Raw genomic sequence first — 13,818 nt, forward strand, 5'->3', positions numbered from 1 at the left:
TTCCTGCTAAGACTATAACAAGTACAATCTTCCTGAGCCAAATCATGTGCTTTTCTTAAAAGGTATTGACAAAATGCGCTGCTTTTAAAAAGTGATGTTGCAGTTCAGAAAACAGCAGGTCCTATTACAGCAAAGTGAGGTAAAAGCTTTTCACTGTATTAAGTGCATTCAGTAACAAAAGCACATGAGAAGCCAAGTAATTAACTTTATCTATAATGTATGTTTGATTAACCTATTACTCACCAACCAAAGTACACTCATGACATCACCCACTGGCTTTGACATTTTAAAGCCTCAAAGTGTTAAATGGGAATCAGTGGCGATTGATTGATTGGCTTATGGCCGGGGTGTCCAACTCCAGGCCTCAAGGACCAGTGTCCTGCAGGCTGGTCCTTGAGGCCCAGCATCACCCCAGTGATGCTTTCTAGTGAGCAAAATTTGTAGATGATTAACCAAACAGTCCCTATAAACACATTGTTTTTAATGTGATAGTCAATTATTTAGTACTTATTTTAGCTCTAAAAGCATCATTTGCTTGAAGGTGAAATGAAGAAACTTTATTTTACACTGTGCCCACTGACAGCTGGGACAGGCTCCAGCTCCCCTCCGACCCTGAATTGGCAAAACAGTTAAGAAAGTGGGTGTACATCTGGACCATGCTATCAGGAACACCCACACTCTGCCATTAATTCTTAACATCATTATTCCACCTGCACACAACATGGCTGTTTCCAGCTCTGCCAGCATGCAGCTTTGGAAAAATCCACAAGTTGTGTAAAGACAAATGTGAATACAAATCATTTTTGAGAACAGCCTAATCTAACTTGACGGCCACTGAACTGTCTGTGGACTCTCTGGCCACTCTCTTAAGGCGTCCTTTGTTCACACACACACAGATTGACCTACAGTCAGACTGTAAGATTGTAGATTGCAGAAGATTGCATGAGCGTTACGTTGGATTCAGCTTAGCATCCAAAGCGAGTACACGAGTGGGAGTGAGCTCTTTGGTTTTGTTGACTCCTTTGTTTGGTGCTCAGTAAATGTCTGTTTTTACTCCTGTTTCTTTCGTCACTCTCTTTCCTGCTTATTCTTCAGGGTGCAGGACTGATTGGATATCAAAAAAGCTATTTTAATTAGGTGGTATACATGAGGATGGGAGGGATTACACGTCGGATTACACATTAAAAATAGCCCCTTCCCACTTTGCACGCTTCCCTGTCTCTGTGTCTAATCTGGCTGTTGTCTGAATAATGCTGTTAATCCACAGCAGCTCCCGAAGAAACAAACAAAATCCTCATTTCAGTGTTAATGAACGATAATTATTACAGATGGAGTCCTTCAGGCGTGTTTGTAATTAAAAGACAACTCACACACACAAACGCAAGCGCACAAGGAGTAAACAAGTCAATATTGTGCACACTCCTCCAGAACTGAACAAACAGGCTGTGGGAGTTTTCTGACTTAAAGTAACTGGAGTGATTAACATTTATACCTTCTTCTTTTTTTTCCAGAATATGATTATTCTTAACCTCTGTCTGAAGACATCTCAGTTTTCAGTGCAGAGGAATTTGAAACATGGTGCCGCGTCTCTTCAGGGGAGTGCAGGAGGTAAAAGGGACAAGTGTTTGGTCCACTCATCCACACAGGCAGCAGCTGGAGCTGCAGCAGAGTCTCAAACAGCTCACAGAGGCAATTTACGGCACTTATGCTCTCTCCTTTCTGAGTCATACCTCCATCAAGGGTTTGCACATGCACAGTTTCAGATCAAGTCTGAATCAAAATGCAAACGGTCTTGAATAATTATCCACAAGCTGCTTTAAAGACAAGATGTTCTGCATAAAAGGACAGAGTACAGAGCCATAACAGCAACAATCTGAGGTATAAAAAGCACCTGTGCAGTTAGCTGTTGATTGACGGGGGCAGGACATATTTTTAATTAGATTGCTTGAATATAAACTGTGGTTGGGCACACACTTTCCCAGAATGGCAACTACACCTCAGTAAGTGCAGTAGAGCTGTTTGTTGGTAATACGGAGTCTAAACACAGTACCTGTGAAGGTTCTCTGTCATCCAGGTCATCGTAGTCTAAGGAGCTTAGAAAGAAAAGCGTCTGAATTTCTTTAAGTTGCTTGAAACTCGTGAAACTTGAAACTCTTTCAAGCAGCTTAAAGAAGTCAAGACGCTTTTCTTTCTAAGCTCCTTAGAATAAACACAGTATATTGATAATGCCTCAGTTAAGCAAAATGTAATGAGCTGTAATAGAATCTAGCTTGATCATTACCAAAAGAGCAGCTAGTGTTCATTGTCATTTTCAAAGCTCTGACACTATGCGTATAGACTCAATCAATTCTCTCCGTGTCTGTGTTTCAGTCACTGTTTTGTGTGAGATTTATTTGATCCTCTGTCAACCTCTCAGTTTCACAGTTCCACAGACGGGTATAAATTCAAACAATGAAATCACTCACTGCAGCTTAGGTTCCACATTAATTCAACACACTGTAAGACTTCAGTGTGTCTAAGTTTACATTTAAACACTTTTGTTCAGGATTCTTTGAGTGTCTCTGTCGCTCTTTCATTGTTCTTATAACCACTGTATGCTTCCTGTGTCTCCAATCATTTTCAGCATCAGGCACTGAAAGTCTCTGCACCAGCATCTATTAATACTACAAAGCATGCAACTTGCAAATGCTGACAGTGCGTTATTCTAGTTATTATGCAGGAGCTTAACATGTTTCACTGAGCGCGCTGGAACATAAACACGTTGTGGCTCACACGAGTTTCATTCTAACTGTGGAATTCGGCCTGTGCTTTTTAATCTGTGGTTCACTTTTCAGACTGCACACTGAAACCACAGCAACTGGTAAAAGTTTGAAACTGGGACATCGCGTCATTGTTGTGGTTTTAACATCTAAGTTGCACTACTTGTCTAATTCTAAGGCTTCAGTAGGCTAGATTTGTAGGATAGAAATACACCTGTGTGACCTTATATGAGATCACACAGGGGCTGAGGCACAGAAGCCCATCCGTGAGAGGCCAAATGAAATTCTCGGTTAAGAGGCTGGAAGTAAATCTCAACACAGGGAATGACAAATCAAACAGAACAGCTCATAAGCTGCTGTGAATGAGCGTCCTGTCAGGAGGAAGTTGGACTCACTGAAATCTGCCAGTTTGCTGGTAATGAAGGAAGTGCCTTTTATTTGTTATTGAAACCCTCCATCCATTTTTTTGTTCATTTATTCAGTTCAGGGTCGCGGTGGGGCTGGAGCCCATCCATGTCCATGTCACAGGGCGCTGTGCCAGTGTACACCCTCAACATCTGTTTCAGAGCCAACACGTAGACTATAGGCTTACCTTCCTATAGTCAGTTGCACCAGTTAATCTAACCCCATGCATGTCTGTGGACTGTGGGGAGCACCCAGGGAGACGGCGCTAACCACCACACCGCTGCGTCTCCCCATGATTGAAACCACCTAAGCAAAAGAATTTGCTTTTTAATGTGGGCTTCACGGAGGTTGCTTTGAATTCAGATTTTTGCTGGGAATCTGTGTAGAGCCTACGACATAACCAATGCAAGAGGCCGACATCATTGCCCGCATTCATGCTCGTGCTGCTGTGTTACTGTATGTGTTGATTACCTTGTAGTCATCTTCCATGTTTTCTATGCGGTGTAAACTGATAGCAAGAGCTTCCCACTGTTGCCAAGTACTTGTTGGAGATCATCTGACTGTTGGGGTTTGCTCTGTATTATTGTAGTGTCTTTACCTTACAATATAAACTGCCTTGAGGTGACTGTTGTGATTTGGCACAATATAAGTTGAATTGAATTGGATTTGTGAGTCCATCTATTGATCATTTTTTTCTCATATTGAGATGACGTTAGTCAGTCTCTCACTGATGAAAACTGAGAAGAGAAAGTTGGAAATGCACAAGCAGAATCACCAGGACTGAACAGGCCGGTCACTATAGCTGTAGGCCCTTCTTTGATTTCTTGGGAGATGCACGTCAGATTTTGGTGTAGGGTTTCAGAAGGGTTTGATTTTATGAGTAGAGATACAGAGACTGTGTGTCTGTGCGCTGTTTACATGTTGCTCTGACATTAGTTTAGTTGGTGTTTATTTTTCAAATCTTATTTTCTTCTAACTTTGAAAAGAATCCATCATGCAGACTGGATTTCTACCTGTGTGAGCCTTTGTTTTACCAGGGGAGCATGTCTCACAGCTGTATTAAGTTAAGTTGCTTTTGAATTCTTAAATATTTTCTTTTCAAAGTAGGATAAATGTTGTTGCTTTTTTGGTATAGAACTCAAATGGATCCAGTGTTGTTGAAACGTTACTTTCAAGCACAGGAATACTTGGAATGTAAGAGTTTGCGCACATCTTTGAGAATTTCCCTCAGTTCTTTTATGAATTCAGGTTCTCAGAATCTCTTGTCTCTTTGTGCAATCCCAGACTGGCTCCATGATGTTGAGATCAGAGCTCTGTGGGGATCATAGCATCTGTAGCAGGACTCCTTGTTCTTCACTTTTTATAACTGTGGCTGTATGTTTGGGCTCATTGTCCCACGGTACAAGGAATTTGGGACGATCAGAGTCCCTCTTGATGGTAGTGCATGATGACTACAAGTCTAAAAAATGCCTGGCATGGTATTGTACATTAAGATGGTGAATACACAAGGTTACGTTAGGTGTCACACTCCCAGAGGAAGCACAATGTGTAGTATTAAACTTAAGATAATAGATAATCATCTTATTTTTGGACTGTGATGTAAGTATGTTGGACTGTGGGAAATAGAGAGGTGCATGGTAAAATGATTCATATTTAATGAAAGCAGACACTTGTTTTGGAAGGTGATCAGAGATCCCATTTGTTTAGAGATAAGAGTGATTCCACCACTTTATTTTCCATTTAAAATGAAAATGGTATCACAAGGCCCCACAAAGAAACATGGGATGGATTTAACCAATGTATTGTAGTTAATCGTCCAGGCCTAGTGTTTGAAATATAACCACACTGCCATGTTGGGTTTTTTAAAAAATCTTTTTTTAGAAACTGGTTACCTTTCAAATAAGGTCACCTACATTTTCGTATCATCACTTCAGTCATCATTGCTGCTGATCCCAACCCTAACTCTAACTAGTGATGTTCCCGGCAACTGTTCCTGGCAGTTTAATAGACAGTGACAAAAAATGTCTATTGTTTTTCTTCATTAATGAATCATAATTTAAATGCTGCTGTTTGGTATGTTGCATTATGCATTATAAACATTGCACATTATATGTGCAAAAAGGGAGAAGAAGGATGAAGAAGAGTCTCTCCAGAGTGTCCTGGGTCTACCCTGGGGTCTCTTCCTGGTAGGACATGCCCAATCGGAACACCTTACCCAGTAGGCAACCACTTGAACTGGTTCCTTTCAATGTGGAGGTATAAGGGCTCTACCCTAAGCCCGCCACCAACTGACTGAACTCCTCACTGTCTTTTCTGTCCGTTGTATCCACAATCGCATTCTTTTGCCTTTAAAACAACTAACAGTAATAATAACAATAATGAAAACATAGCTTTAAAGATTTATGGCCTTTCTCATAAACAATGCTCCTTCTGGTGGCAGATGCTCCATAACATTTAAGACACAGCAATTTACTGGGCATCAATCAAATGTTAAACGACTACCACGTCTGGTACCGACTAGTGCCAGTAGCAACAATTAGTCAACTAATCGCGTACATCCCTAATGAATATATTATTTTTACTTTCATAAAATTTTTCTCTCAAGTCTTGGCATTCAGGGAGCAAAGACTAACTATTCTAAATGACACACTCCAAAAGACATCCGCTTTGCCTTTCTCCAAAATGCAGAATTAGGATAAGGTTATCGCTGATAATGATTTAAAGCTTTTCAATCTAGGCTTTCCAAACAGGAGAAAATTCTATATAAAGAGGTTAAAAAGGGATGGCCATTAATCTGACTCTGACCCTAGATGGGTTGCCTTTGACTGGGTGGATCAAACAGGTTATTTGTTTGTTTGGTGTGATGGATTGCTTTTTGAACATGGAGATGGATGGGAACGTCTATATATTTAATAAAAGCAGCTGCATATTTTGGAAGATGCGTGGAAGGTCACACATGTCCTCATTGTCCATTTAATATAAACTGCTGGCAGGAAATGCATTCATCCAGCACTACACTTAGAAATGCATTGCCAGTAATGTCCATGAAGACTAAATATCTTTTTGTTTTAAAACCTTTAAGTCTTTTGTGTTTCACTGATGGTATATTTAGCCAGGACGAGCTGACCTCTAGTCCCAGTGGAAATGCTGGCATTTTAACATAGCACAATGGAAAGCCTTTGAATTTGCATTCATTTTAGTGAGCCATAAAAGCAACAGAGGTTCAGAGCTGGCTCGGGGACTGTCCAGCAGTGAAATGCCCATAAATAGTGATGATTAACTGCATCTGTGTGTAAATGAGCCAGCCAGTGACACTCTGGCTCATTTTCAAACAGCGGGTTTCACCTTTTCACCATGCAGAGAGGAAACCTGCAAAAACATTTAACGTTGAGACTTACACATACATTTTTCAGAGTACAATGGAGGCTGTATCACAAACACCTCTCTTCCTGGTGCCCTTCACAGGCTACTGTGGGGTTACTACATTACAAGGTCTTTCCGTTGACTCTCCATTGCAAGGTAATGTAGAAGTGTGTGGCCTCATTGTCTGGTGGGATCAACAAGGATGTTTTTTGGCCAATGGAACAGGAGACTATTGATCCAGAGATCACTCGATTACCTTGACAAACAGTCAGAAGATAAGAATAATGTTCGCAGGCAGGCCAAACATTCCAGAAAGATTCATAAATTAGCCTCCAGTTTCATCACAGCTTTAATTAAGCAAATCTGTGCCAGTATACCATTTGTTAGCAATGTCAGGAACCTATTTGTTATTTGTGGAAAAATGCTTAGTTGAATTATTTAAAGAAGTGTGTTTGTGGAACACAAAAGCATAAATTGCAGTCATGCCAATACACAGAAACTTAGAATGATGCACACATAATAAGCACTTATTTGGTGGCAGGAAGTGCAGAGTTATGGTTAGTGATGCTAATGACTTGCTCGCTGATGTACTGTATTAGCTAACTCTTAAAGAGCATTATTTTCTGCAATATTGTTTTTGTTAAGTATCACGTAAACCACTAACTGATTGCCTGTTGAACCAATTAAAGGTTTGAGATATATAACATCAGAAAATACTGAAATATTCTAATTTTCTAAGCCTGAGGTCGCATCGTCAGTTTGCTTATATTTACTGCTGCAAATGCTAAAGATATTTGAAAATCAGTGCAGTTAATATTGTGCAAATGTTTGGGCTGTTTCAGAAAACGGGCTGAACATTGCCACTTTCTTAAAAACACACAACTGCTGTGGCACCAGATATTTACAGACCAGGACTGTTGTTGTTTATTGGCTTTATTTTACCCACCAGGTGGCGCCAAAATAGTAAGATTATCTGTAAGGTTTCGATCGTACTTCCAAGTTTGACATTTCTTTTCTTTGCACTTTTCTTCTCTGCCTTCTGCGCGCTCTAAAGTACCAAAACGTATCCTTTTCTGTTCTTCACTTAGCTCTTTCTCTCTCCTTGAAGTCGATGCCTTCTGTATCCAGTTGATTCATAATATCAGATCACATTTCCTCTGGCCTTTTGTCTAATGGGCTTTTTGCAGATCTCCTGATTGGGATGGCAAGTGAAATATTTGTGTGTGCACAAGAGAAGTCAAGGTTACCCTTTGATACGCCATCTGATTCCAAATAGCTATATTTTCTCCACATTTATCTGATGAAGACAATGTACCTTTCAGATATGCGTACACAGCTGCAGCTGTGCTCTTTAGCTGTTGAACCTTCCCCAAAGTGTCCTCTTGTAGCAGTACTGTATGACTAAGCAGAAACAGCTTGACTAGTACAATGATTGATATCTGATACTTTGTGTCTTACTGAATGCTTTCCGAGAACTATTTCTCTCCAAGAGGTAAGATCGTCTGTCTTAAGTGGACTGAACCTGAGCTGCCTTTTTGTTTTGTTTTGGGTTTTTTGCTTTTTCTCATCCTGTATTTTTCTGCTTGATCGTTCCCGCCTATGTTTGTGCATGTGTTGCTGCAGTGGTGTTATTTTGTTGTTGTATTGTTTTATGTATTATTCTGTGATATCAGTGGATCTACTACGCTTTGCCACCTAGATCCCTCCCATGTAAATGCATTGTCATGAAAAACCTTTGAATCGTCGTGTTACAATGCAAAGCTGCAGAGCGCGTCATAAGAACGTGACATGTTTGAAGAAACACTCTACAAAAGATGAATTTGGTTAGAAAAGTTTGCCCAGTAGTTTGGAAGGGGGAAAAAATAAAAGAACTTTTTAAAACACCAATCAGAAGTGTTCGTTTCAGTGGAATATTTCTTTGTTTTCTCTCAAGATCCAAGTTAGTGTATCCCAGAGTAAAAAATCCCACCAGTATTGCCTAAGACTTGAAAGGCCTGCAGCTTTGCAGCATGCTCTTTTAAAAGCAGACATGCTCTTTTTTTGAAGTCCTACTGTGTATTCACCTACCCCTCTCTCTCTCCCTTTCTGCTCTTTCCCTCTCCATTTTTCTTTTGTGAACAGTTGATCAAAGTATGTTTGAGAACTCCATTGCGCAGCAGCAGAGTCCCCAGACCTCGAGGCCAGGGCCGTCCTCGACCCGGCGCGCCGCGGCGACGACTAATTCCAACCCGGGGTCCAGCTGCGTGGACTCGCCCTCCTCTGGAGGACAGCAGAGGCTGAAAAATGCCATTAACCTGGGCAAGGCAGTCGGGGCAAAGGTTAGTGCGACACAAGCAGAAACGGGACATTGAGCTCAGCAGGTCCTGTATTCTTTTACCCTTTGAAATAAGCTCATATAGTGTGACTTATTGAAAGGGACGCAGGTTTAAGCTCTTTTTATTCTTTCAGCTGAGCCGATAAACATTTGTATCAAAACTACCTGCAAAGGTTAAACCTTTCTCTCCTTCTCGTCTCGCCTTCTTTCAGGTCAATGACTTGCTAAGAAGAAAAGAGCCCAGCAACCTCGGAGACATTGGGGTCACGGAGGTCAACAAGAATGTTGGTGCAGTTTGGAGCTGCATGGAGCAACTCAGTGAGACTGCTGCCAGCAGGTATGCACCCTCATATCCACACACACATTCATACTTCATCTTAATACTGAGCAAACCGCTCCCCCCAAATAATTAACAGGCTTCTACGTCAAAAGATTTTAGGATGAATATGTGAAACTCGGAGGCCTTTCCACACGTCTAATTAATTAATAAACCCACTGAAAGACATTATCTTAATTTATTCAAAAATATTCCATTACCTATACTGAGCAGAGGACGTATCTATCACTGCAGAATTGGGCTGTGGGTCAGAAAAGGTGAATAATTTACGATTTTTCCTGTGAAATGTGGCTTTAAATTAATGATGATACATCAGAGGTGCCTGGGAGATGCCTGGAATTGAATAAGCCAGTTTTTCACTTTGAAGTTTTCAGTTTCAGGGGGTTTATTTTATTTTTTGTTTTTTTGAATATGCCGATTTGACATGTTTATGTACTCTCATAAACGTACTTTGGAGGATTTTTCGTCTGTTCTCCTGAAGATTGGCCGAGTAAAAGTCATTTTTCAGCCGCTCAGGTTCCATTTATCTCCATTCGATGCACCCAGAACAGATTTAGCTTCATTTAGCAGCGATCTAAAGATTGTTCTGGACCACCAGCTGGTTCGGCAGACTTATAGCTGACTCACTTCTCATTTTTGAAACGTGAATGCATGCGATGAGGTGCGCAGGACCTTCCCCTGTTCCCCAGACAACGCAAGTCCTGCAAAGCCTCTGACCTCCTTAACAAGGTTTATGTTTTTTTCTTGGGTTTTTGATGTTAAAGATGCTGTTTTTGTGACAAAAAGGTGCATTTTCTGAGGACAGACAGCACAGCAGTGCTTATTGAACTGTCTCCACCTGTCAGCTGCAGTGAAAGGTCACACAACAGTAATAATTTGCCTTGGCCTCTAGCTACAGGATTACGTGCTGACGTCATCTGGAACAGCTTAAGAATTTAGAGTGTTTTTTGTAAACACGCTCACTCACTGAACTCAGTGAGGAGCTCCGAACACGAGCGAATGTAGGTTTAAGCTCTTGTAGCCAGCCGCCTTCCTCCTCCGTCACTCAGCTTGTTCTTATTAGTAGGCAAGAGCAGCTTTGAAGTCTGAGTCATCCTGCCAGGTTTCATTCTTCTATCAGCTGAAGCGGCATGCAAACTTTGGATGGCTTTTGTTCGACAAAGTTTCATTCAGTTAAAATATGAAACAATTGGTGGTTCTTTGATGCAACAAACGCCCCCTGACAGGATTCTATTATTTTGCACAGCGGGGCCATCAGCCAATTAGCTGTCAATTTTTCTTGACATGTTTAGTCATAGTCCCGCCCACAGTTTTAATGTGTACCGACTGCAAAATCTGAAGTTCATTTTGCTGCGTTTTTTCTTTGCCTGAATAGTTTGTGCCTATTGTAAATGCAGCATTACATATGGGTTATGTATGGATTGCTTCCTTAGTTATTACAAACCCTAGCTTCAGTGTTTGTTCCTGTATGTAGGCTCTGTGACAGGTCATCTACTTTTATCTGCATCCAAATGCAGTTCTAGGATGTTTTACACAACATAACGTTGTTATGAAGGAGGAAACCATCTATCAGAGCCTAAATTGTTTTTGTAAAGCAACAGACAGTGCCCGAGAGAGGTGAAGAACAGTGCAGGCAGGGTGGAATGGGTGGAGACAAATGTCAGGGGCAATTTGTGACAGATGGATAGTGGTGAGAGTGAAAGGGAAGGTTTACATGATGGTAGTAGACCTGCTACACTATGATTTATGGTTTATAGAGGGTGCCACTGAAAGAGAGACTGAATCTGGAGGTGGCAGAGTTGAAGATTTCTGTTGGGAGAGAACAGGAAAGATCGAGCGGTATGAAGACAAAGTCAGAGAGGCAAGACTTAGATTGTTTGGACAAAGGATGTTGAAGATGAAGCTGCCAGGAAGGAGGAAAAGAGGAAGAGCGCAGGGAAGATTCATGGATGTAGTGAAGGAAGGCATGCAGAGGGATAGATGCTGGGGATAGGCTGAGAAGCAGGTTGATGATCTGCCATGACGACCACCAAGGGGAGTCATGAGGCTGTAAACATGCTGTTTAAGCTTGAACAGCTCTGGTCAATTCAAGCAGCTAAACTTCATCAGCATAAAATATGTTTAGGAATCGATTTCTTCTTTGTGGCAGCATATGGCAGAAGTTTCAACTGTAGTCACCACTTAAACGTTCTCTGTCTGTCTTTCGTTGCCTCCCTTAATCTCCATTTTCCCTTTTCTCCCCCTACCTTTATTCCTCTCTTCTATTCCAGCCACATCACCTCCTTTGACTCCTTCCCTCGGCTGGACCCTCCACCCCCATCGGGGAAGAAGCGCCTCCCTCGAGCACTGAAGACGACCCAGGACATGATGATCTCCTCTGACCCCGTGGTCTCCTCCCCCGACCCTGTGGATTCTTCCTCTTTCCCTTCCTCCCCTGAGAAGACATCCCCCATCACTCAGGAGGAGATAAGGAATGAGGAGGAGCAGCAACAGGGAAAGGAGGAGGAAAAGAGGCCATCGGGCCCAGCAGAGAGGAAACCCGGAGCTGATTCTGAGACAGCTGAGATCAATGACAACGTGGATACAGTGATAGGTGGAGAAGAGGATGGCGTAGAAGTGGGAAGCTCTGATGAAGGCATGGATGAACACAGGCTCCAGCTCCAGCTCTCTGTACCAGACCTCATCAATAAAGATCCCCCTCTGGAGTCCAAAGCCAAACAATGCGATATCTGGCAGAAGGCGCCGGGGCCAGACTCGCGGCTGGCTTCCACTCCCTGCTCGGGCAAAACTCCCTGCCGCATCAGCCTGGGCGAGGATGTCCTGCTGGGGAATGGCGCCCCCTGTAGCAAAGCCACTGGAGGGAGCACTGAAGACATGGAGCACCATCCAGACCTGCTGTCGTTTGAGTAACACACAGAGCTGCGGCCAAATAACCAGTTCAGTAGATTTCAAAAAGAATTTGAAGTTTTTCTCTTAGTGTCCATCCCAGAAATGTGTGTGGAGGTAATTCAAACAGACTGCAGCGAGTACTGCAAATCAAAAATTCACTGCCACTTTTCAATTTTTCAACTCGATCTTCTCTGGGCTTTACTTTAGGAAAAGAGAACACGTACTTCCAGAACCGAGGGCTCTTTATCTTTTTTTAATCTGATTTCCGGATGTGCGATTAGCTGAAAGGTCACGGTAATTACGCCTTGCTTTCTAACACGGCTGATCTGAGGTCAGCTGGGCGCTTCAAGAATCTTGTTAATGAATGAAAACAAAAACTGACCAGCATGAGACAATGAATGAGCAGCAACAGAGGAAATAAGCGGGACTCTTTTTTGTGCAGTTTTTTAATGCTTCTGGTTTATTCACTGTGTATTTCTTATGTATATCAGGTGTCTAACATATCATGCCTTCCTCAGTAATGTAATGATGATGTAACAATGAATGTTTTAAGTGAGATGAAATATCCTTTAAATGGGCTAAAATGTTACAGACAGTTATTGGCAAGTGTAACCACAAACATTAAATTTTATATTATTTTATCAGTATTAAGATAAAACACTATTGTATTTAGCACCACGATATTTTCGCTCTATTTAAAGGGACATTTCATTGCATTTTTGGTATAAATCATACAAACGCTGCTGCAGCTCAAAGTTATACAGCAATATAATGTACATTTAGACTCATTTAACATAAAACTCAAGTGTTAGGAGTTAGGCGCAGGCTCGGGAAAAGAAGACGGAAGTGAGGGGTGGAGAGGCGGAAAGGATGTGAATGTGTAAGATGGAAAAGGTTAGCGAGGAATTTCCTTTCAGTTCAGTCGATATGAAATGTCACGCAGCACTTTCTACTGCAGGAGGGCGAAGCCTTTTGACCCTCAGCTTCACCCTAAAGAAATGATTCCTGTTCCTTCTTGAGCCAACCTGGAAGAGAACTTTCTCCAAAATGGATTTTTGGAACACACTTAAACTTTTGTTTCAGTTATATTTATATAGCGCCAAATCACAACAACAGTCACCTCGATGCGCTTTTTCTTGTAAGGTGAAGACCCTACAATTACAGAGAGAAATCCCAACAATCAGACGACATCTGATGAGAAAGCACTTGAGTGAGACGTAACGTCCGGCAGAACCAAGCTCGGGGAGGGGGGCGGGAATCCAAACCTACATGGCCCTGTGTAAAAAAGCGTTCGCCCCCTAAACCTAATAACTGGTTGGGCCACCCTTAGCAACAACAACTGCAATTAAGCGTTTGCAATAACTGGCAATGAGTCTTTTACAGCTCTGTGGAGGAATTTTGAACCACTCATCTTTGCAGAATTGTTGTGACTCAGCAACTGTTTGTACCATAAAAATTTGATTGCCTGGAAGGCGAAGGAGCTGTGTGTTTGGATCCAGGCTCATAATTTGACCATAACTGAAACACCAACATGATAAAGATTTCCAAAATCATCTTCCCGCTGTGGCTGAACTGAAAGCGAATTCCAGTGATCTCCACAAAATCCTGATGGAGAGTCGAAAGAGAGGCGGGTGGAGGGACGGGCAGCTTTTGGAGGGAGGGCTGCTGGAAAGTTGTTTCTGAGCTGAGGAGGAGCAGGATAATTAGCTGTCAGCAGAAAGAGATGAAAGAGGTGCGTTTTTATTTGAGCA

At 41.9% G+C, this 13,818-nt stretch overlaps 1 protein-coding gene across 3 annotated transcripts in view; it reads left to right on the top strand.

Annotated features, from left to right (window-relative positions):
• Positions 1 to 13,315, top strand: part of LOC146555141 (carboxyl-terminal PDZ ligand of neuronal nitric oxide synthase protein-like) — a 248,283-nt gene extending 234,968 nt beyond the window's left edge. For all 3 annotated transcript variants that reach the window (XM_085250812.1, XM_085250813.1, XM_085250814.1), the window contains exons 11-13: positions 8,649 to 8,845; positions 9,054 to 9,178; positions 11,449 to 13,315. In XM_085250812.1, coding sequence (XP_085106938.1) covers positions 8,649 to 8,845; positions 9,054 to 9,178; positions 11,449 to 12,088 — 962 coding nt within the window. In that variant the 3' untranslated portion in view covers positions 12,089 to 13,315. The remainder of the gene's footprint in view (positions 1 to 8,648; positions 8,846 to 9,053; positions 9,179 to 11,448) is intronic.
• Positions 13,316 to 13,818: the final 503 nt, after the last annotated feature.

This window comes from Mchenga conophoros, linkage group LG17, assembly GCF_057382185.1.
Source record: "Mchenga conophoros isolate Kocher_MC1m ecotype Shallow Benthic linkage group LG17, M_conophoros_male_GT1.1, whole genome shotgun sequence".
NCBI lineage: Eukaryota > Metazoa > Chordata > Actinopteri > Cichliformes > Cichlidae > Mchenga > Mchenga conophoros.